The sequence below is a fragment of the Thamnophis sirtalis genome, unplaced genomic scaffold (assembly GCF_051295495.1).
Source record: "Thamnophis sirtalis isolate CommonGarterSnake01/CBP01778 unplaced genomic scaffold, rThaSir2_p1.2 scaffold_1, whole genome shotgun sequence".
NCBI lineage: Eukaryota > Metazoa > Chordata > Lepidosauria > Squamata > Natricidae > Thamnophis > Thamnophis sirtalis.
The window spans coordinates 151,499,611-151,524,672 of NW_028261381.1; the positions used below are offsets into that span (position 1 = coordinate 151,499,611).

At 35.0% G+C, this 25,062-nt stretch overlaps 1 protein-coding gene across 6 annotated transcripts in view; it reads right to left on the reverse strand.

The window, feature by feature from the left end:
* ARID4A (AT-rich interaction domain 4A) overlaps window positions 1–25,062 on the reverse strand; it is a 51,230-nt gene that overhangs the window by 14,650 nt on the left and 11,518 nt on the right. For all 6 annotated transcript variants that reach the window (XM_087727917.1, XM_014056699.2, XM_014056698.2 and 3 more), the window contains 11 exons: window positions 24,442–24,521; window positions 24,260–24,354; window positions 22,855–22,987; window positions 18,738–18,817; window positions 16,247–16,314; window positions 15,299–15,468; window positions 4,757–4,829; window positions 3,456–3,550; window positions 3,257–3,354; window positions 2,447–2,672; window positions 840–1,084 (listed from right to left, as the gene is read on the reverse strand). In XM_087727917.1, coding sequence (XP_087584043.1) covers window positions 840–1,084; window positions 2,447–2,672; window positions 3,257–3,354; window positions 3,456–3,550; window positions 4,757–4,829; window positions 15,299–15,468; window positions 16,247–16,314; window positions 18,738–18,817; window positions 22,855–22,987; window positions 24,260–24,354; window positions 24,442–24,521 — 1,363 coding nt within the window. The remainder of the gene's footprint in view (window positions 1–839; window positions 1,085–2,446; window positions 2,673–3,256; window positions 3,355–3,455; window positions 3,551–4,756; window positions 4,830–15,298; window positions 15,469–16,246; window positions 16,315–18,737; window positions 18,818–22,854; window positions 22,988–24,259; window positions 24,355–24,441; window positions 24,522–25,062) is intronic.

Below are 25,062 nucleotides of genomic sequence, written 5' to 3' on the forward strand. Positions count from 1 at the left end.
CAGTGGGGTGGGCAGGGAATGCTAGAACTATAAAAAGGAAGGGGTAAAAGGACAGCATACAATTCTGGGAATTCTTTAGGTTAAAGTAGTTACACCTAAGTAAGGACAATGCAAGCAGTGTCAGGAAGCTTAAGACATAACATTAACTATGATACCACATTTCCCCAAAAATAAGACAGAGTCTTATTTTCTTTTGACCCCCGAAATAAGCACTTGACCTTATTTTTTGGGAGGTCTTATTATTTTTGAGGTGCATGAGGCAGCAAGCGTGGTCACATCATGGCTGCTGCTATGTTACAATATTTTCAGGAAGGGCGTGCACTCAAAAGCCCAATTGGGCTTATTATCCAGGAATGTCTTATTTTCGGAAAAATATAGTAATTAGAATCCAGATATAGATTCTGCTACTGACCTCAGTAAATATGAAGGCTAAAATTATGAATTAATTTTGAAAAGAAAATTAACACTTCATTTAAGTCAGGAATTGACAATACAGATCTCCTTAATGTGCAATTATCAGACAATAAAAATGGCTAAAGTCTTGTAAAACCAGAGCAGCTTACCAGATTTAACATGAGATGCCCTGGGGAGTTTGCTGAGGTTTTACAAAACGTACTGATTTTGGCTGGTTTAAAAATATTACTTCTGTATTATTTTTGAAACCCACATTGCTACCTCCTGGCAGTGATTAGGTAAAATGACTGCTGACTCCAATATAGCTCTATCCTTGCTGTTAAATTGAGCCTATTAAATAATGACCCCCGTTCTTCACAAGTTATTATTATCATTGCCATACAACGTTCAGCAACCCAGACAAAAGCCTGAAGAAATTTCCTTGCCTTCTCTCTTCCTCTTCATCTGACTCCCTGTCAGATTCCTCTTCCTGTTTTGCTCTCTTTTCCTTTTGCTTTGGTGTAGTCTTTCTGTTTGCAAGTGCCATATCATTTTCAATCTTCTCTGCATTACTGGAAATCTCTTCTATGTCTTTGTTCTCCTTATTACTGTCTTTTAGCTTATCTTGTATTTTATCATCTTCATCTTCTTTTTTAACAAGAGACGCATCACGGATATGTCTTCTTCGTCCCTATGGAAGGAAAGAAATGAAATATCATCCTGCTTAAGATGGATTGTTGCTTTCCAGGAAGCACAATTCCATAATGGTGGTTTTTTCTTAATTAATGGCTTACTGAAGAAATAATGGACAACCAGAATAGTTCTCAAAAGAAGAGAATTAGCTTTTCTTTTAGAAATGTAACATATAAATTCCACTGCTGCAGAATGCAGACAAGAACACAAGAAATTACACAGTGGCTAATCACATACAGCTCTAATGTGACATGCTTAATTTATGACTTAGGATGTTTTATGATTGTTACTTTTTAAAATAAAGCATCGTTAAACTTTGATTTACTACAATACACAAACCAAGCTATAGTTAGTATGCAAGTCAACCTTTTTCAAAATGAACCAAATATTTATCATTTTCTCAATGCTCTATAATTTGATACTTGAACAACTGCTGGAAGAGCAGTGATACGAATAACTGGGTCATATTAATTGAAGTAGCAGGAAATACAGATGTAACATGAAATGTACTTGCTCATGCCAATCCCTATGAAACTCTTTTCTCTATAAATTCAGTAGCAACTCAAATTGTGAACTGGAATTATAGATTAAGAATACATTACATTTCATAATACCCTGATAAAGTTAATGCAATAACTTAGATGACATATTTAATCTTAGAAAGGATATTCCTCCAGCATGAAAACAAGGAGGCAATACTTTTTCTCACGCTGGGGAAGGCCCGTGTACAGTTAGTTGTTGACTTACGACAGCAACTGGAATTGAAATTTCTGTCGCTAAGAGATGTGGTTATAAAGAGCAAGCACAACACTTAGTGACAGCAATCCTAGCTTGCTGTTAACTGAATCCCACAGGCTTTAGGAGAGGCAACTTTTTGTAGACACATTTGTTCAGACCATCCTGAGGATTTATTATAGGGCAAGTGGAAATACTGAAAATAGTGGAAATAAAACTACATTTGAAAAGGTTGGACATGTTCAGTGTTACATGTACAGCAGGGGTGGGTTCTGGCAGGCACTACTGCCAGTTTGCTCGTGTGCGCGCTTTGCGTGCACGCATGCACAGTGCAATTAAAATTGTTCCGTACATGCGCAGAACTGGAAACAAGATGGTGCTGTCAACACCGCCCAGGGAACCAGTTTGGGGGCGTGGTAGGCTGGGTCGCTGCCGGTTCCAGCGACTCAGGCCGCCAAACCACTACTGGTTCGGTCGAACCGGTAGGAACCCACTACTGATGCACAGACAATGGAGCCAGTATTTGAGGAGAATGTGAAGCCGGTGGAAGGACGTGTGTTCTCAACTAAATTATGACAGCCAGTGCTTATTTTATAACAACTCTTTTTACAGTGCAGTTGCTTACCCGTTGAGACCTCTGCTCCAGTTCTTCTTTTTCACTTTCACTGCTACAGTTGTTTTCTTCCATCTCATTCTGAACCTCTACAGGAGACATTTCAGGCTCTTCTTTTACCTTTTCTTCCATTTGCTCTTCTTTTTTCTGTACTATAATTATTTTTGGTTCATTGTGGTGGATGGTTCGGAACTGAATGTTTGCAGAACGGCAGTATTCTTCAAAACCATAAAGATACCTGCAGGTTTTTAAGTACATATTCATTATGAGATATCCTTAAAAATAATTCCCATCAAATTTGAAAGAGTACACAGGGATGCTATACTCTTTTTGAAATCCCCACAAGCTCTTTCAAAAGTAACAGATTAAAAAGTGGGCTGTCAACACTAGCATCTCAAGTTACCATCTCCTCCTTTCCAATTTTCTGATTTTTGAGTTACAAGAATAATTTTAGTATGATTGGTGAGATTTGCAGGCACTTCACCTGTTATTAACTCTATTTGTTGATTGGGTTACTATTTTGCTTTTTTCTGAAACTTTAATTTCTTTAGAGAAAGTAAACAGTCTACAAATGGGTTTGGCTAAAAAGAGAGAAAATTACGAGTAATAAAATGTTCCTGCACAAAGGAGTTATTGTTAGTGAGATGCCATCATTAGTGCCTATCCCAGTCCCCTCTGCTTCTTACATTCCTTTGAATCCAGACTAATTTAATCATTTGACAAGGAGTTGCTCAAATAAAAGCTTGATAAATTGTACTCAATTCTTGTTCATCAACCAGTTCATGTCAAATACAAATTAAGAAAAAAAAAGAGATCACTTACTTTCTATACGCAGTTTTCACATTGTAGGAAGCAGCTGAATTCAAAATAGGAATGCCAAGGTCCATATAAATTTGTTTCCATACAGCTCCGCTATCAATCTTGGAAGAAAGAATGGGAGAAAATAAAGCATGTTAGCATGTTCCTAGTTTGAAATCAAATAGCATGAACTCAGGATAAATTTAAGAAAAGTTATGCTTACATTGTCACACCCACCCTGGTGATATACCAGTCTGAAAAGTTTGAAGAGGTTAAGGTCCTTATAGCCCAGAACAGGTGGTTTATTGATAGAAGTTCCTAATTAATGAAAAAATGAGGAAATAATATTATGATGCAAACATTTTACACTAGAACATACAACAATGCATTTCAACTTGTCTGATGCCTGCAGAAACTGCTTTGGTGAAACAGATCATTTTAAATGTATATTTAGAGATAGCAATATATTTCTTAAATGGTATTATTACAAATACTAGAAATTCCAACATGGATGTAAGTGAACATAGACATAGATTCTGTCCCCAATATAGGTAGTCCTTGACTTACAACTGTTTAACAACATTTTGAAGTTACCGTGGTTTTGCAAAGTGTGACTTATGATCCATCTTTGAAGTTATGAGCATTGCACCATTCCAGCAGCCAACATCATCACAATTTGGATGATTGGCAAATGATTTTCATTTAAGATAGTTGCAACAATTTATGATCACATGATAGCAATTTGCTAACTTCCCAGCTGGCTTTAAATACGTAAAGTCAATTGGGGAAGCCAGATTTATTTAACAGCATTGTTTTGACCATGGTAAAAATAGTCATAAAATTGGTTCTGGTCACATGACTTGCTTAATGACTGAAAATCTAGCCCCAATTGTGGTCATAAGTCAAGTACTCCGGGCTCCTTTTTGTGTGTGAAATAATATTTTAAAAATATACAGTAAAAGAACTAAAGCTTCAATGACCCACACATTCCAGAGAAATAATAATCACAATCTAAAAGTAATGTATAAATAGTATTTCTTCATTATATTAACCACCACCATATATATTATTAGACATTTGGTGGCATATAATGCTTATTGATACTTCAAGACTTAAAATCTTATCAATGGAAAATATAGCATTTGGATATTTACTAATAAGTGAAAAAGCCAACTGAAAAGTTCAGAATAGCAAAGCCTACCTAAAAATCGTTTCCCATTCAAGAACATATAGTGCTAGGAAATTACTGGATTTTGTTATCTATAACAACTTATGTAACCATTTGTCACAAGTAGGCAACCTTTCAGATGTCAATAGATGCAATTAATACTTTGGGAATTAAGAACTAAAAAATGAATACACCCACATCTCAGTTTGAGAGGACAAGAGTTTGGGGTGGAATTTCTTTGGTTGATAAACTTGAATCAAGGCTATTATAAAGGTTAGGATCCAACTGCTGTAACTCCACTGCCTAGAGGAGTTGGCAGGCTGCAATCTATATATAAGCAAATTAAAACATACTACCTCTGTCTTCCATAAACTTGTAAAGCTGCTGGAGGAAATTGTCCCTCTCTTCAGGATCAAGCTCTTCCTCAGGCTTTTAAAAATAAAAAAGACACATTGTAATACATATCCGAATAACAAATTTTGTATTTGTAAACAAAAGTAAAACTGACAAGGAGGATCAAATTATTTATAAAAATTCCAGTTAAATTGGTATGATATAATATGATCCCAGCCAACTACCAATCCTTAGCTTGAAGAAATCTTAAAACTGGACTAAAGCCCTGAAAAAGGGACTATCATGAAGCCAGTAAAACTAGATGTTAAACTAACATTCAGCATTCTACAGTTACTAAGCATATACCCATAACATTTCTGTGTTAATTCACCTTTCTCTAGGTGTTCCAATTATTTCCTCTTATTTAATGTCCTATTTTTTGTTTGTATTTACCACTTTACAAAGTATACTTCCATCAAAATATGGACATAAACATATAAATATAAAATTCTATTACAATTATTTTCAAAAAGCATTTTTGAATCACGTCTTATTGTACTTTCATCAGTTCTTCCTTCAAATGGCTCTTCAATGAGGCATAAAATTTCTCTCTGCTCACTCTGAACAACCATACAGTATGCAGACGACTGTGTTTCCCCGAAAATAAGACAGGGCCTTGTTTTCTTTTGACCCCCAAAATAAGCACTTGGCCTTATTTTCGGAGAGGTCTTATTATTTTTGAGGTGCAGGAGGCGGCGAGCGTGGTCACATCATGGCTGCTGCTGTGTTGCAATATTATTGGAGAGGGCTTATTTTAGCACATGTGCTCAAAAGCCCGATTAGGCTTATTATCTGAGCAGGTGTTATTTTCAGGGAAACGGGGTAGTTAGCTAACTGGATGGGGAATAAGTAGGACCTTACTCTAATTGGGGGAGATAGCAGTGACTTAACTAGTTCAAATTTGGCTATCTAGCAACCATATATGCTATCACAGCAACTTGCTTTAATTCTTTGAAAGTCGCTACTAGAATAATTACAATAGCTGAGTGTCTACTTAAGTAATTTTCTTATCTAATCCTAGCTCAGTCCTAGCTCAGTGGTTCCTATACTTCCCTTAATGCAGATCACTTCATCAACACTAAAAGCTTCCGAGAAACATGTTACACATGAAGCAATGCATTGCAGAGGTTGGCAGTTTAGTGCCTTGAGGCCATGTGGCACATGTAACTGTACAGATGGCCTCCATAGAACCTAATATTAAATACAATTAACATTTTAATTAGATGGATAAAATTATATTATCCTGCAAAATGTTAAGATATTGATGCTCCTGCTTGAAATTATTGCAAGGTATCCCCATGTTCCTGCTTTTCTAAAAAGAAAACAGTGGTGCCTGCATTATGAATCAAGTGCAGTATTCTTATAGCAAACCTATTATTTCCAAACACAGATTAGGGAGCAATGCCCTATCAGAAATCTCAAAACTGGTCTTTAAAGTAGTATTTCCCTCCTATATTGTTCCTGTCCTAAAATTCTGCACAATGTGATTTTTTATATATAAACAAAGATGGTCCTAAGATTAATTTGTGCTTCTATGTTTCTGTAAATATATTATAAAAATCAATGTTGATTTGAGTTGCAGTAGACATTTTGTTCAATGTATCTGATAAACCTCAGTGGCATCATATGAATTTCTTGAACTTTCATGTCTGCTGGTGCATGATGGCTGGTGCAAAAAGTAAGCAGGCATGAAGTTTAGGAAATTTGTATGATGCCACTGAGGTTTATCAGATACATTGAACAAAATGTCTACTGCAATTCAAATCAACATTGATTTTTATTTGTTAAAATTATACCTTTGAGATTAATGTAAATTTGTCAAAATTTTAAGGATCACTAGGGTAACCTTATATGAGCAACACCAGAGAACTAAATTCCTAGGCTTTCAGTTGCTTTCAGTAAAATCAGTGTATGTGAAGTTCTGAATGTGTGCCCATTGGTAATTTGATTCTTTTCATTCAAGAGGAAACTGAACAAAGACAGGCAAGACAAATGTGATTTGAAGCTTCAAGTGTTTAAAGCTTCAATTCTCTGTATTTTTCAGAAAAGCATCTTGCAGAAAACAGCCTTACCCTTAAACCTGTTTATTTGGAAATAACTGTATACAAAATTGATTGCTCTGGTAAGAAAATAAAATAAGTAAAGAGCTAAAATATTTAAACTATGGTATTGCATGAAAACCTCTAGATGAGAGCAATTTAAAGTTAAGTTTGCAAAAAAATAAAATATACAAAAGCAGTGGAGAAGTATAGATTATTGCATCAAATATCAAATGTACAAAAATATGTCAAAATATAACAAATAGGCTTCTGGGATACTAGATTGCAAATAGGATGACACTCATATGTCCTCAACAATGTCCTTGTAATCACTGTTACAATTAACTTGTAGTAAGTTAGACTTTTAAAGAATCAGACAAGACAGATGAAGTAAATGTATAGTTCCTTCTTTGAAACATCTATGTTTATATACCCTTTAACAACCAGCTGTATTCAACTTCAGTAGTACTCTTCAGGTACTGTTTTAAATCAATGAAGAAATTGTTTTTCTAAAATTCCAGATTAGAAGGCAGTGGGATTAACAAAGGAAAAATCATTAGAGAATAACTGTAGTCTAATTTTTGTTTGTTCCTTATGCAAAATAAAACAAGAACTTCTTACGCATACAAACCTTTGTATATTATGAAGGAATTTGAGCAACTGAGTAATTACATTTCTTTGTAACTATTTTAAATGAAACCTTTGTTTAGGTTATGGAATATGGTTACAGCTAATATGCACTTAAATTCAGATAGATTCTAAAGGAAAAAGACTGGAAAATAATACGTTTTTGCCTCCGTATAAAAAGAAAATGTAAGAATAGCCGGAACATTACAGAATATTATTCATCAGTAGAGGATACAAGATACTGTAAGTGAGAAATGCCATACACGATCTCGTTTAAAGTATGAAAGAACACATTTATAATAACTAGATTTATATATCGGTAAGTATGCTTTAGGCAAAAATGTTCATAATACTATAATATTCATTTTAGAAGTCACTATGCTATTTATGCAATTATATATTACAATGTTCTGAAAAAGTTATAATTTAGGTTTTATATCTTAAGAAAAATGCAGTATTACATTTGTTAATGAAATATTATTGAATTGCTGGACAGATTTGAACATGTTCAATGCAGAAAAAAAATTCATCCAATGCACATGCAACCACCTTTCTGCAAGGACACAAGAGTCAAATGGATATTGCAATTTTGGGCTGCAGTACATGTACATTCTAGAACACACAGGGCAGTGAAAATAGGTTCAATCAAATGGAGATGGAAACTCTTTGATTTTTTTTTATATGTACAAGGTTTTAAGGAACTGCAAAGCATAATTCTTAGTTAGTTTAGTGTGCTTAGTTAACATACCTTATGTAGCAATAAAACTAAACAGTTTTAGTAACAATCCCCTAACACCAATTGGATGAAATAGCCTGAACTATTATGTACCAATTGTTGATAGAATTATTTTCAATGTTAAAACACTAAACTACACTGTTTCATTAAATTCATGATGCTACTATGGTGTTGGAAGTCAGCCATTAAAAATTGAAATTAACAATATCCTTTCACAGAATAAGATTCCTAACAAACTATTGTACCTAATGAGAAATGAACCTCTCAGTAATCTGACAGGTTAAAAATCAGAAATTTTTGCTCTACAGAAAAAGTGTTTTAACTCTTAGAATAAAAGCACTTTAAATTTTAAACTAAATAACATAGACACATTCTGATTCAGTATAAGTCCAACAGACCTGTTTTAAAAAGAAAAGTGCCCAATGCTATCTTAGAGATAAACTTGTTTTATATTTAAAACAGAATTCTAGTTATTCAAACCTGAAACTAACTACTCAATCTTTGAAGAGAGATGTGAATTGTTTTTAGTTAAAAGATTCCTAATAGCTTTCAGAACTAATAAAATTTCAAGATGAATGCTTTCAATTGTGACTAAAAAGCAATACATTAAAGCTTTTCCAAATTCACATACTATAAACTGTTTGGATAATGTTTGGTTTATCTTAATGCATAGAAGTTGCATAAAATTTGGTTTAAAAATACAGGGACAACTTTGAGATCCTTGTTATGTACAGCTTTTGCAAATCACATCAGACAAGAGATATGCAACTATTAGATGTGTTATAAATATTCTATATAGGCATATTTGTGGATAGTTTAGTTATCATTTCCTCAAATTTATTTTACATAATCTCTCTATTAAACATATATTTTAAAGACTATTACAGTATTCAATAGAAAGTAGCTTATGTTTCAACAAGGAAGTCCTGAGTTCAAATTCCTAATCATGTTGAGTACATTGAAAAGTAATGGGAAGGAGGCTGCTGCTATAGAACCTTTAATTATTTCAAGAGGACAGACTGGAGTCTTAAATAAACATACTGTAATGAGAAAAGCAATAATTGCTGATTTGGACCTAAGTACTTTTTTTTTCTAAGAATTGGTTCACTATTCCTGGCATGACTGCATTGTCCAAACGTGCAATATAAATATCTGATAAAATTTTTGTATAGGGACTTCTTCAAATAATGTAATAGTTTAATTAAGAACTATAGTCTTTAAAATGTGAAACAGATTATTTTTTAAAAATTTAGCTGTAGATGACAAGGTTCCTAGCAATCTAGTGGCTTCTCTATTACTGCATTTTCTTAAAAAAAACAAAACATTTTGACTATTCTTTTCAGACATAGAAAACAAGAATGGAGATGGAGAAAGACAAGAACAGTGAATGTGTTTAAAAAAATTAAATTATAAATCGAAGCATTCAATATGTTGATTTTTCTGCTGACAGCATAGAAATGTGCCACTGTTTCCACACCTATATTCATCTTTTTTGGAGAAATAATCTCCACTGCTTCATGAAACAATAGACTCAGCAATTTTTTCCAGTAATCTATTTTTTTTTACTTTACCTTCCAAGAATTGCCAAATAGTTTATTTTACTTCAAATTAAGTCTGAAAAATATCCACAGGAATGCCATTTTTATTTTTTCCCAACAAAGCTCCTCTCCCCCCCTTCTCTTTTGTTTGAAAAGCTAAAGCTGTTTAGAACGAAATAACAGCTTCAAGCAACAACATTTAGATTTTTACACACTTCTATTCACTTACCTAAAACAGCAGGATATTTACAAATGCTAGCACTAAAAGCCAGTGCAGTCTGCAACAGTTCACACCCAGCAAAATGTGGCCTATTAACTGTGTATAACAACATGAGGGAGGGGGAGGGGAAAGGGTGAGATTCCACATTCCACAAACGATCAAGCTCCACACTTTGTTCAGTATTAGCATGTTTGCGTGGAAAGTGACTCCATTTTGTTAAAAGCCATTATTTTATGGCATACTAAAAGCTATAACGAGATTCCAATTGTCGTTTTGCAAAGGAAAGAAAATACATGCATCACGAAAAAGCCGGGGGGGAAAAGACCAGAAACTTAACAAAATCTAAACCCAACCCTCCTTCTTCAAGGCCCATATCCACACCACACTAAATAAGTTACAGTCTGAATCCATAAATAGTCCTTACCCAGGTGCTGCATTTTCTCTCAAATGTAAAATGGTTACATTTGCTTTTCTACCTAATCAGCTCACGGTGCCTCAATGCACTTCAGCCTAACTTGCAAATATTTGCGTTCCTCCTTTTGCTGCACTGAATCCAATGTTATGCAGCATTGCTTACATTCTCTTCCATGTTAAAAAAAAATCAGACATTACATGAAAGGAAAAGAAAGAGACAGCCCATTTCAAAGCATCTGGTAAGCCTCCCCGGGCAGTCTGCCAAGCCTCTGCTAAATCTTCCCCTTTTCTGAGCATGCTCACTTGCAACCAACAGTGCATTACCATGGCAACCCGGTAGGCAGCCTCTAACCATGAACAGCCATTCTGTTTTCAGCCTTATTAAGACCACAGACTTCCAGGGGGAAGTAAAAGGGAAACAAGATTGTACTTTAACTCATCCAAGTTTCTTCTCCTTTTCTGTTTTCAATAGACCTAACCTTTAGGTTTTAGATGCACAAACTCAGAAAGTTCCTGATTTTTTGTCACCCTAGCCTTGTTTTCCTCTTCCAATCTTGGCTAGTGTTTAAAAACATCTAAAAGTATGTAAACTGCAAAACTTTGGTAAACAAAGTGAACAAAAATTGCTTTGTGTTATATAGATATATAGATAGATATAAATGTGTAGACTTCAATTTCCAGAAATGCCCAGACAGCATGCTGCCTAGGGAATTCTGGGAATTGAAGTCCAAAGGTCTTAAAACTTACTGATGTTGAGAACCACTGGTCTATTTATCCACTCACAATTCCTTCACTTAGAAGACCAAGTACTGAACAATAAATGGAATATACAGCTTCCCTTTATGCATTACAAAACTGAAGAAGGATGTAGAGAGCAGATTTTCCAAATACCCCAGGATGGGTTGCAACAGCTATTTACGTAATTCTTTACCCTCACCCTAGAAGTTCCAGTCCCCAAACATATCTACACAAAAATAGGTAAGCTATATGGTGTAAAGAAGGAAAGGGAATACAACAATGTTCACCTGCCAGGTGACTTGAAATATCATGTGAGGGATTTTGGGGGGGATGGGGAGGGTGACACACTTAAAAAAAAGCATAGAAATAATAAGGCTTTTCTGACTACCACGAATCAGAGGAATAGAAAGTCACTTTTAAATTGGGATTTAACAGCTTTTCACAAGCCCTATCACTTTGCCAGAAATGGAAGATTAAGTTTAACCAGAAGTGATCAGATCTCCCACTTTAAACTCAGGATTCACAAGATGTAAGAAAGCATCAAAGTAGTTCTCCTTTTTAAATCAGAAATTCATTCTGTAGTCATGGTTATAGAAAGTAAAATCTGTTTTATGAATACTAAATATTAATATGAAAGCAAGTAATATGATCTCATCTTCCATATGAAAGTGCTGCGGATAAGACATAAACTCTCACATAAATTATAGCCAAGTGAGTTTTGAATTAGAATGATCAATGCAGGGGTGAGGGTTTTTCTGAAAAAAATGTACTATTTATCCTATTTGTGTAGCACACGTATTAACTTTAGGAAGTAATTGATGCTATTTTCTTCTAAAAAACTTGCATACCTAACACAGAGAATATTAACACAGTGAACATATTCAGATCATGACGTGTAAGAATTTATGTAGTTTAGAATTGCAATTTAGCAGTCTATTGATCCATCCCACTAGCTAGTAAGTTAGCAAACATGGCTAATAAACTACAGATATACTCATCCAAGGTATATTTAACTGGTTGTCATCTGAACCGGTAATTCTTATTTGCTCTCTCAATCAAAATATATTTGAGCAAATTCTGGCCTGCCACATAATTTCTTAAATAATAATGCGGTTTTCCAGATAATGTAGACTGTACAGTACAATATACAAAATTTGTAATGGTGTTGTAGATCAATAACAGGACTTCTTAGTTTCTTCCTACAGTAAGTAGTAGTTCTGCATTTCTAAGAAGGCAGGTATGGAAGAATATGCCTTGATCCTTTGTGGTAACCAATTTCAACACTCAGACAACACTCTGGGTTACAACACAAAAAAAAAACCCATCATTTTCCTAATCAGTGACCAACTGTCCAAAAAAAGTAGTCAGGTTACCATATATTCATTTCAATACTTCCAGATCCTTGTTGTAGAAGATATGACAATGTGACATTTTGGCACAAATGATATTACAGTCATGTTTACACTATATAACTTATTACAGTCTTCATACTTTAGGTTCTTCATTTATTATAATAAATAAATTTCCTTCAGAGGCCTCTGTCTTTTGACCTTTAAAAAAGTAAACTCTCCTCTTCTCTAAAATCAGGTCCTACAGCTTCTAATTTCATTAACTTGCTCATGCAGTTTTCCTAGAACTGAAGCAGTACTGAGGAGCTGGCACCTTCTGGGATGTTTTAAAAAAGAATGAGATAAAATTATACTATAATACTAATACTAAGTATTATTTTAACCAGACCTAAGCCTACTAGGCATTCAAATCCTGGCAAGATCAGTCAGTATAAGAGGTGGGTTGCGGCCAGTTCAGCCGAACCAGTAGTGGCGATTTGGCCTGGTCGCAGAACTGGCAGCGACCCAGGCTGGCCACGCCCCCAAACCAGTTCCCTGATCTCTTCTGCCATTGCTGGCATGTTTCTGTGCATATGCCGAACAATTTACGGTCAACTTCTCATGTACAAGCAACGTGTGGTGGGTACGCATACAAGCAAAGTGTGCGCACAGCAAACCAGTATCAATCGGTACAGGAACACACCCCTGGTGAGTACCCAAGAGAGGCTTCCTCAAAATAGGAGAGAAAAAATAATGTATATTTCGTAAAATTGCTTTTCGTTCTACTGTATAGTGAAAAGAGTCCAGCTATGAAAAACATTAAACAGGTTAAAAGTCTAGACAAAATCAAAAGAATCATACTTCTTCACCAAGATATTATGTATAAAAATTATGGTACATTTTTCTTTAATTAAAAAACTGGAAAAATCCAAGGAGGATTATTTCAATATACAAAGCCAGAATCATAAATGAAAAATGAAAAAAATATCTAGGAGAATATACATGTTATGAAGTTCTTGACACTGAAAAAATGTATTAAGAAAAATCACATTGTTTTGCCTCTAGTGCCTTCTGTAAAGCTGACAGATTACATAGTCGAAATATAAAAATTAGTAAATACAGAACATACTCAGATAAAAGAAGTGCAGTATAGAGAAAAATACTTTATTCTTGGTGTAAAATTAATGAAATTAAGAAAAGGATATTGAACACCCTGCCTTGCTGTCTCTCAAAAGGCCTCCAGATAAAGTTCAGATTTAATGATTGTAAGGTTCATTTTAGTTCATATTTTCACTCTGGATACACAATTTTAAAATACCATGTTTAAGTTGGAGTACAGTCAGCAACTTTATGATTTACAATATGAGCCTTGCATATCTTTCAAGTATTTAAAGCTACTTCAGATTTTTAAAAATGATCTAAAAATGCTACATCTTTACAATACTGCAAAAGGCAGGACAATCTTGCCTATATTACAAGACACAGGGCCAAATTATTTGATAGACATGCCACAAGAACCAGGAGGCTACATATACTCTAGGTCCCATGTATTCAGCTGTTTCATCTTGTGTGACCTACATAGCAGTCATGCTTTTGGTAATGCAGTATTTGCCCAGCAACTACCTGGGAATCCAAATCTCTCTTATCCTGTTGGCTTTCATTAAACCTCTGGCTATTTTTCCAGAGTTTGGAGCCAGGAAGTTAAGTGAGCTTTGTTGGTTGATTTATTTGGTATTTGGACTGTGGAGTCCTTGATGTTCTCTGAGTTTGGTTGTTTGCTTGCAAATGTTTCATTGCCCAACTTGTTCATCAGCGCATTGATTAATTAATAGCACTGATGGTGTTACTTAGTTGGATAATGAAACATCTGTAAGCAAATAACCAAGTTCAGAGAGCACCCAAGACTCCATACATAGCTACCTGAGCTACATAACAATATACTCTTACCACCACCCCCCGCCCAATTAGAAAACAAAATGCAGATATATTTGTGTCCCCATGAAATCTGAAGCACCTTTTTTTAGAATCAAATACGAAGCATTGCATAGCCCTGGTATCTTCTGTCAGAAAGGTATTTAAGACCCTAGGTTGAATGTTTCTTGTTTATTATTCCTTTTACTAACCTCATTTGAGGTACATAATCATGATTTTTGGTTAGTACTGGAAACGCAGAATTTCTTCTTTGGAGAGTTTATCAAAACATCTCTGTTCTTATGTCTTTCACTGTTACTCCACAAAAAATTGACTTTCTTCAAAAGGCACCAAGCTCCTCAAATTGATAGAAGAATTTTCCTATTGCTATCATTCACTAGTTAGTTATAGATGCACGAAAGAATTCATGGCAATTGTGGATTAATGGTAACAAGCAAGCTTCCAAAATTACTTGTTATAGAAGAATCCAAATAGGGGTCCAGGCTCAAATGTTTACATTATGCTTTCTATGATAATTTAAATTTCTAGTGACTGTAAGCTGCTTCCACTTGCAGAAAAAGTTAAAATAAGACAAATCAGGAAGTCTACACTATCAAGTTAGCTCATTACCAATAAGATGGTTTTCCAACAATTTCTGCTTTTTTGCTAATTCAGTTTTCATCATTGATGGCAAACATAACTGAACACATAAACCTTGCTTTTTGAAAACAGGTGCTCAGCTTCCCTCAACTCCATATTCTCCAGATGTATCAGATTAAAACTTCTAGTGTTTTGAGGCATATGAGATTTCCAGAGAATCTGGATAATGCCAGGTTGAAGAAAGCAAAGGCTGTGGTTTTTTAAGTAATCATTTGAGGAACAATATTATATGAGAGACAAACAGTGGCTGTATATTTGGTTAAGCTATATTGACGAAAAATCTAATATACTTACCACTACTTCTTCCTCTTTCTGTTCTCCTTTTTCTTCTTCTTCATCATTACTTCCTGTCTCTCCTCCATCTTCTTCATCACTACTGGAGGATTCCAAGATTTCACGCATGTCCATCTTCCAATTAGAAGGAATAGTTTTCCAATGGAAGAATGAGCTTGCCTCTTGCACCCCTTGGGAGGAAAATTACCCATCAAGGTATTCGGAATAAATTACATAATCATTGCAAATCACTACTAACTCTGCTTCTTTGCTAGCCATTTTGATTTCAGATTGTAAATAAAATTCAGTGCTGAATTTTATTTACTTCTAGAAGATGTCAGATTTAAGCATGTAAGATTTTAACTGTATGATTAATCTTGATTGATTTCTCAAGCTTATCGTTAATGTTATGTTCCAGATGTTTAATCTTGGAGAAAATTAATTACATTAAATTACCCCAAAATGTGTTCATTTGTTACTGATGTATTTATGGCAGGGCGAGTGAAATTTATCATTCATTGACTTTGCAAGATGTCTGGATGTTGGACTATCAAAGCTAATTAGTCCATCATAACTTTTGCCTCTCTGAACATATAATGTTCTTATGTGGCAATATTCAATTCCTGTGGCAAATCAAAGCTGCTACAGCTTGTCAAGTAAGCTTTCTTTATAAAACACCTCTGAAATAATGATTACGTATTCTTGTGTAAAAAAAATGTACATATGTCAGTGGTGACCTAACATTTTGTTATGATACTGTAAGTGTAACATACGTAACTATATTTCAGAATTCTGTACTTCAATGATTTTGCTTCTTGGAATCAGAATTGCATAGAGACAAACAGAGTCATCAATAACCATTAGGCATTACTTTCAATTATACCTTTCTTTCATGTTAAACAATATCATATGGCAATTATATACATACAGCACAATCAATTAATCTAATTAACAAATGTTAACATTTACCTTTATTGGAAGGTAGCTCTGAGTTTGTAAAACCTAATTCTTCAATGTCCTTTCTTGCTACTGAATAACTGCAATAAAATTAATTATTTACATTATGTTTACATTAAGTTTTATGCTGTTACTTGTATTGTCAATGATAAAAAATTACCTGCTCTATGAAGAAATGTTATTTCTTCGTTTAACATTTAGAAAGCTTATGTTCTCAATTCTAATATTAAACACTTAATCTTTTGAAATATTAAGTTTGGCATCTATCAAAATATTTTAATTAAATATCTGCTCCCATCAATTATTGGCCCAACTGATTACCTTGACAAGAAAGAAACTGGGGAGGCTCAGGAAACTACTAGCAGCACTGATGTGGATCAGCCTCCCCCTAAGATCAAACTGCTTGTGCTTTGCTTTCAGAAATTCTTGAAGAATGAACTGTTCCAGAGCAATTTCCCCTGATGTTAATATGTCCATCTCTACTCTCATTTATCTCTATTTTATTTTGGTCATTTTTACTTTTACATTTTTAAAAGTAAGCTTTTTAGAGCTTACTTTTTTTTAACCATGTATAAACTTGTACCCTTTCTGCAGAAGTTGAGATTTCCATTGCAGCAACATAGAAAAATGTTTAAAAACAAATAAATTAATGAAATTTATTAATCATCAAGGCTGATGATGAATGAGTGTAGAAATGGCCACATTCACATTACATGGCACTCAAGAGATATTTTTCGTAATGGTGTTTGAACTTATTTTCCTGTTTCATGGGCATCATGTGCTCTCCTGATCTTGTTTATTCATGTTTAGCCATTATTTATCTGGTGCTGTTAACCATACCTTGTAAGCTGCCTAGAATGTGATTGAATTGTGATACAAACTAACTAATACATAACTAAAGATTTGCTTTTCCATGATTGTCCCTACTTTATAGGGACAATCCAGAAAGCCCCCCACCCTCTTGGTCTTCTGGAAGGCCACTAAAATCGGGCTCATTACTCAAGCACAGAGATAGAGTGGTGGAGTCTACAGAGAGTTGTTGGAACCCCCTGATTAAGGCAACATTTTTTCTTTAGTTATTGCTGTGAGCACAGAGTTGTTTAAAGATGGACAGTCATACATTTCTTGTTAAGACAATATTATGTCAGGCCCTAAAAGAATAGACAACAAAACATGGATCTGGGTTCAAATTCCAATTTTACCACAGATTTACTGGTGGTTTTGATTAAGCCAATATGCAAAAGTTTGAACTCCAATTCTATAAAAACTCACTTGATAAAATAGTTGCTGAATATGCTGGTTGTAAAAGTGGTAAAACACTGCAAGGTCTACAAAGAGACTATCATGTGAAAGTATTGTCTATAACAAGATACTTTCAAGTGTATGGCTATCTATTACATATGTCGGGTATGTCTGCTAGATTAAACTGAAGCATAGGCTATACTTCCAAATTGCCAAAAATGTAAGTTCCATCAAGGTTTATCTAGAGCTATATTTTGATTTAAATGTCAGTTGGACTGCATGATAAGGTGCACCAGTGGAATGGAAAAGAAAAATTAATTATTGCAGTGGTCCTTCTTCTGAATCATGCTTTGTAATTTTACACATAGCATGTAATTGTTAATTGTCACCAACAATTAAGACTTCCAAAATAGTTGTACTTGCCACAGGATCATCTCAAATGAAGTAAAATAAATAAATAGTTCCCTATTAAATAATTTTAGTTGCTTCTTCCTGGTTTCTGCTTCTAAGTTAAACATAAATATATATTTATAATATATATTATTTATAATATATAATCTATCAATATATACATACACTATATTGCCAAAAGTATTCGCTCACCCATCCAAATAATCAGAATCAGGTGCTCCAATTACTTCCATGGCCACAGGTGTATAAGATCAAGTACCTAGGCATGCAGACTGTTTTTACAAACATTTGTGAAAGAATGGGTGCTCTCAGGAGCTCAGTGAATTCCAGCATGGAGCTGTGATAGGATGCCACCTGTGCAACAAATCCAGTCGTGAAATTTCCTCGCTCCTAAATATTCCACAGTCGACTGTCAGCTGTATTATAAGAATGTGGAAGTGTTTGGGAACGACAGCAACTCAGTCACGAAGTGGTAGGCCACGTAAACTCATCCAACATCAGTGTGTGACTTTACAAATGCGCTTCTGGAAGAATGGTCAAAAATTCCCATAAACACACTCCTAAACCTCGTGGACAGCCTTCCCAGAAGAGTTGAAGCTGTTATAGCTACAAAGGGTGGACCAGGGTCATTTTGAACCCTATGGATGAGGAATGGGATGTCACTTACAGTAAGTTTATGTATGAGTAAAGGCAGGTGAGCGAATAGTTTTGGCAATATAGTGTATATGCATATATATACATATACACATATGTATGTGTGCGCGCACACATACATATATAAATAATATACACATACACACACACAAATTTTCACCACTATATATAGGAATGTTGTCTAAAATTTACTCACAATTTGGAATCTGCAAAAGAACGAACTAAACACTGGTCCTTTTTCACTAAAATATCATCGCTGCAGCTGGGGGATAAGACCTGGAGTTTCAAATAAAAAACATTAGATTGGCAGTATTTTCCATTAGTTTAAAAAAAACAGCTTATGTAGATAAGGTTCCAACTATGTTATGGCATCTCCCAGGTGCAACACTTAATTATCTAGAAAAAAATACAATCTTAAGTAATCATCCTGAAGGGAGATCATTTTTTCTCCTCCCTTTAGAGATCATCCAATACATTATAATAGTTAATATTAAATTTAGGACAACATGTATATCATACTATTTACACTCAAATGAAACTCTTTACTGCCACATGCACACAGTAATTGCCCTATGAATTTAACAGCGAAATGAAATCTGATCTAGTGTCACTCTCTTGTATTTAAAGATGTGGAAGTTGGGAAGTCAGTTAGCATCCAATTCTAGCCACACTATGAGACTTACTGTCAATAATAAATTTTACTGCTTTCTCTGAAAGATATGGTTTATATGCCAGGTATTTAACTGATGAAAAAAATGGGCCTTGATGAAAAAATGTGGAGAAGACAGAATAACATTAGAAGTAACAGATAAGACTGAGGATGTGATGCAAATCCATATGTAGCGCTAGCAAAAAAAAAACCCTTTCTATATAAAATTGCTACCAAACAGATGAGCTTCATTTACAGTAGCTTTAGAAAATACTAGACAATCCATGATTAGTTGGGTTATTCTTTCAGACATACACTATATTGCCAAAAGTATTCACTCACAACTACTTCTGATTATGTTGGATGGGTGAGCAAATACTTTTGGCAATATAGTGTATTTCCTGATTAATCAGAGTAACAGAATGACCATTGGTAGGCAAAACAACAACAAAAACCACAGTGGGAATAGGAGCAATTTCTGACCTCCTACCAGCTTCCCCACTGACTGCTTATAGGAAGCTGGCAGAGAATATTGGAAAACATGATCACATGTGTGTGGCAATGCTGCAGAAGCCACAACTTTATGAACACTGCTGGTTTTAAGATCCTTGACACTGCAATTACACAAAAGTACTGTAATGGATCCAGGATTTTGTATTCATTGTTTAAATTAGCAAATATTTGAGGTATCTTGATTTGAAAATTGTATGATATGATGCACCATTTTGGGCTAATTGAAGATAACACACAAAAGAATTTTATGTATGCAGGTAAGACTTAATCATGTAATATTTTAACAATAATACATTTAAACTGAAATAGTTTTCAGGCTTATTTTTACCATTAACACATTTCAAATATTTAATCTTGAAGAAATTTCTCATTTGATTAAGACCGAAATAGTAAATAAGTATATAGTATTATGCAAAAGTAGGCATTAAATGAGTCATTCAGACCATCAAATTTAATATAGAAACTGAGTTTGCCATGGCATTTGCAAAGGAGAAGCAGCTATGGATTTCCTTCCTTATTGCATAGATGGAAACATCTATTGGAGTTTTATCCAGCCTTTAGTGAGCAGCATCTTAATATCATTTGAGTTTTATTGTGGGGAGATTGTATAATTTTTTGAGGACAATACCACTTGGATTTATCCTTTTAAGCAATAATTATCTATCTATTCCACTGCTTTGATTGTATTTGATTTGTGCCTCCTCACAAAGCAAAATAAGGTTCTTGGATTTGCTTGTGCAAGAAAGCAGCAAATAAATTTAGCAAATAAAAGAAATAAAAAATAAATATTTCTCATCTGCTTGGCTTTTAAGTCTTTTTAAAACCTCTACCTAACCAATTATCACTCCTTTTTTCTTGGTAAGTTCTCCATTATCATAATAGAAACGGTAACATGGACCTTGTCTGCAAAATCATGGGAACAGACTGATTTTTAAAAGGATCTGCCAGTGTCCAGTGTTCTATATTCAGCCTGCTATACTTGCAGCTTCCACGTTATTCCACATCTTCAACAGCTTCAATAGAGGCTGACTTATTCTCTGACTCCAATCTGAGCAGCTCATATTACATAATGCGTTACCTGGTGTAAGGTCAAGCTATTTAGAAGACGGTTTACTCCCATATAACCCATTCATGCTCTTAGGTTACCAACAGAAGCAACTGTATTTCCCCCCTTGGTTCAGAATTACAAGGGGCGGGGAAATGTTTCAGGGCAGTTGCACTGTAATCTTGTGTTGGAGGACATTATCATTAGTTTATTGCCATTAACATAACTCTCTTTGGTTGCCCTCTAACATTCTGGGTCCTACCTACCTCCAGAGGGAGAAAGGGCAAGTTAGGTTGACCCTCCTTAGACGCGTGATGAACCCTGTTGGCTTACAGAGGGAGCTTGGGATTTCTTGAACACCTGTCAGGCAGTTCAGCTGAGGCCTTGGCTATAGCCTATAATAGGCATGTGATTGGGCCATATTGTTCCTATACAAACTTTCTCTGTAAACCAATCCTGGGATGTTCCCTGTTTTTCTGAAGAGTTCCAGTAGGTGAAACACCAGAAATAAAAACTGGGGTGTCTCTGGAGAAAGACAAAGAGTGAATTGAACTGAATACGAGTAAAAATCTACATTACAGATATAAGGTCTGCAAAACATCACTATTTCTCTACTCTTATAGTAGCTGCTGTTAGTCAATCTATTCGTGATAGATGGATCACAGAATCATCTGAAAGACCTAGGTAAGGAATAATCAATTAATCTGGCAGAGCAGACAAAATCATTAAGATTGATTAACACTGACTAAGCAAGTCAAAGTTGCTATCCAAGTTGTTCAGGCAGAGTTTTCTGCTGTTATCTGGACTGAATCTTATTCTTTGAGTTGCACCCAAAGAAGTGGACAAATCCCGTCTGTTAATTTAGCCCCTTCTCTGTTAGATCTTTGCTCCTCCTATAATATTAAAGCAGCCTGAGAGGTGACCACAGGTTGATTTCACAAGGTAATTTCAGCCTAATTGAGAGGGAATGGTGGTCCCACCAATAGTATATCCCTTCCTCAAGAGGTCATTGTTGGACCCATTTCAGTGTGGTTTCAAACCAGGGTATGATATGCAGAAAGCACTGGTTGTGCTTGTTCATTACGTTTGAAACAGGGTGGGACATCCTGTTCTCCTTGATCTCTCAACAGCTTTTGACACTGTTAACCATTATCCTTCTGGGACTAGCTGCAGGGGCTTACGAGTAGCATTGTGCTTCATAGTTTCATACCCTTCCTCAGTGATTGGTTCTAGTTGATGCTCAGGGGGGAAGGGGGTGGGAAAATCGATCCCATTCAGGGCCTCTTTGGTTGAGGTAAACCATATAGGAAATACAACTAGATGGGCTAATTCTACTTTATTGTAAAGCTTCATGAACATAATCTTGCAAGCCTGAACATACAAACCTCACCATTTTTTTGGTATTCATACTGCTGCTTCCTGCTGGGAGATCCTGGTGAGATCCACCAGGCTGAATGTACTATAGATTATTTAGCAATGACAGAGTCACATTGCCCAGGGTGCACCATGAGGAGGCTAGGCTACATTGTTTTAGGAGTGGGCAACTTCTAACTTAGATCTGTTTAATTTAGTGTCAGAACCTGCTGGATTTCACCCAATTTATATGGCTGCCCATCTCATATGTGACTCCTATTTTAATACTTATGTTTTACTGAACTATATAAAGAGAATGGGTAGCATATAAATCAGAAGTACAGAATTTATTTCTGTAGAATACTACCATTTTTTGTTAGATTTCTCTCCTGTTTTTCTATGTGGTAGCTCAAAAAAGAATCACAGAATTCCATCCTCGCATTTTAGCTACAATAACCCTGTGAGATAGATTAGAAGGCGGAAGAGTGGTGGTCCAGTGAGTATGTTCAAATGAAAACTAGGAGGAGTCAAAAAATTTAATATACTCTGAGACAGCTGACATAAATATATTATTATTACTATAAAGCTACTCTATAAATTACATAAATTCTAAATAATGGCCAACAGCTTTTTTGCCATAAAGAAAAGTGCAAACTTAAAAGTCAAGCATTGTGCTCCCAAGATGCAAATATCGTGAATTTGGGGGAAAATATCACTTTTATGTCATTCTTAAGACTTTTAAATTCTACTTACCAAAGCTGGATACCATTCTCCCTTTTCAGTACTGGATACCACACTGACAATTTTACCAAGCAATTCATCATTAAGACGTCTCTTATCTTCCTCTTCCTCTTCACTAGTTTCTTCCTCTTTTTCATCTTCATTGCTAAAAGAATTAGACATGTAAAGATTTACACTATCAGAATGTGAAAGCAATACTCGAAAGGAGGGTAACTTCATCGTAGCTATTGGATATCGAGTTCAATATGACAGAGGTTCTTGGAAATTTGTGGGAAACAAATCAGCAAATACTAGATTGTTTAAAAGTAGCATTAGTAGACATTCTGATGCTAATTTACAAATGTCTCTGGAGATTCTCGATCATCCAGGTCATGATTATCCTAAAGGTGCTCTTTCAACAGGCAAGGAAAAAACCAAGAAAGTCCAGTTGCCTTTTGAAAAAGCACCTTAGAGATCATTTACAAATGTTTATGAAAGGAAACACTGAGATGAGAAATGAGAATCACTGGATTTATGTGCTTTTACCCATATGTTAAGGTATGAGATTTTAATGTAGAGCAGATTTCAACTCTCAGAATTCTCCAGCTAGAATGCTTGCCGGGGAATTCTCAGAGTTGAAGTTCACACATCTCAAAGTTGCTTAGGTGGAGAAATACTGATTTGGAGTATTTAAAGGGTGCCCTATTGTTACATTCAGGAATACGTCTACCTACCCAAATTGTTCATTGTTTATCTCCTCTTTAAAACAATGGAATATACAAATTAGAACATCCATAAAGAAATAATAAACAGACCTGCTCCAAGGAAAGCTAAAATCACAATTGTATATATAATGCACACTATATAAATATAACACTTTTTGCATAATTCCTATACTACCAGACACTGAATAGCAATATTTATAGGAAATCCTGCCCTCTGATCGCTTTTGTCCTCCATCACATTTTAAGTCTTTCACAGAACAAGGGACTAGAAATGCATTTCTAAGTTAGCCTAGAATAAGTATCTAAATTTGTAAGAAATCCAGGAAGGCATCTCCTGTTGCTTAGCACATGGGTTCTGCGTGCTTCTGCCACTATACTTGTCCAAAAGTATTGAGCTCCCTTTTTCTTTACCACCTCAGGAGCTGTTCTACAAATTGTAAACAACTGGCCTAGAGCTGCAACTTCCTCCTCTGAGTCCAAAGTATTATCAACTAGTTCTATAATCATTAGGCACGTTTTAAACAAGGAGCTTTATTATTTGCACCAACTTGACCCTCCTCCTTTACTTGACAAATATAATAAAAAATAGACCAGTAGACTGTGAAAAAAACATAAAGTTCAATTCCCCAAATTGTAAGACATTCACAATTACTTTATCTCATCCCAGATAAGGAAAACAATTATAAAAATATGGCATCGTAAAAGTTACTCACACAGGAAGAGATGACCTTCTTCCTCTGTTAGATTTCTTTCCAATTACAGGTGTTCCAAAGTGCTCTGGATTTGTTAGTGGCAGTTGGTCAAGTGTCTGAGGAAGGAAATTAGAAAAGACAGTTTTGCTGATTTTCCAATAAAAAGTGAAATAGCATTTAAAACAACAACTGTAAAATTTTACCTCACTTTCAGCAAAGTGCCTCTCCCCCTTCAAACACAGCGAGGTCCGTCTCAATGTCCTCTCATCACCGTCATCAAAAACTAAACACAGAACTATTATTAATTAAATAGTAAAGTATTTTCTAAATAAAGCTAAACAGAAAGTATAAATTATTCTAGTAAACAAGACTCCTTGTTTCAAGCGTTCTTTCTATATACATGGAAGAATTAAAACACCTACCACCAAAGTGTGTAAGATGTTAAGACTTTTGTAAGCAAAGGCACCCTCAGTCATAATCTATCTCTTTAAAAGAAAGATATTGCCTGTGTATCCTGCTCTTTCACAACTTTATCTCTCCTACTCAGGACACAGATTTTTATTAAGACTGCAATATTTGGGGAAACTATTCATTTTCCACAGATTACACCATTTTTATGATGTTGAACTGTGTCTTGGCTTGCTGTTTGTGACCATGAACAGTCAAATATGGGTAACATACATCCCTATTAAAATTTTGCTCAGCCAACTAGTAGTACAATACAGAAGTGCTACACAAAGAGAGATGGAGAGAGAGAGCGCGAATAACTAAGTAACGCATCAGGCATGTGTGGACTTTTATTTCCACATTGGCTTGGAATTATG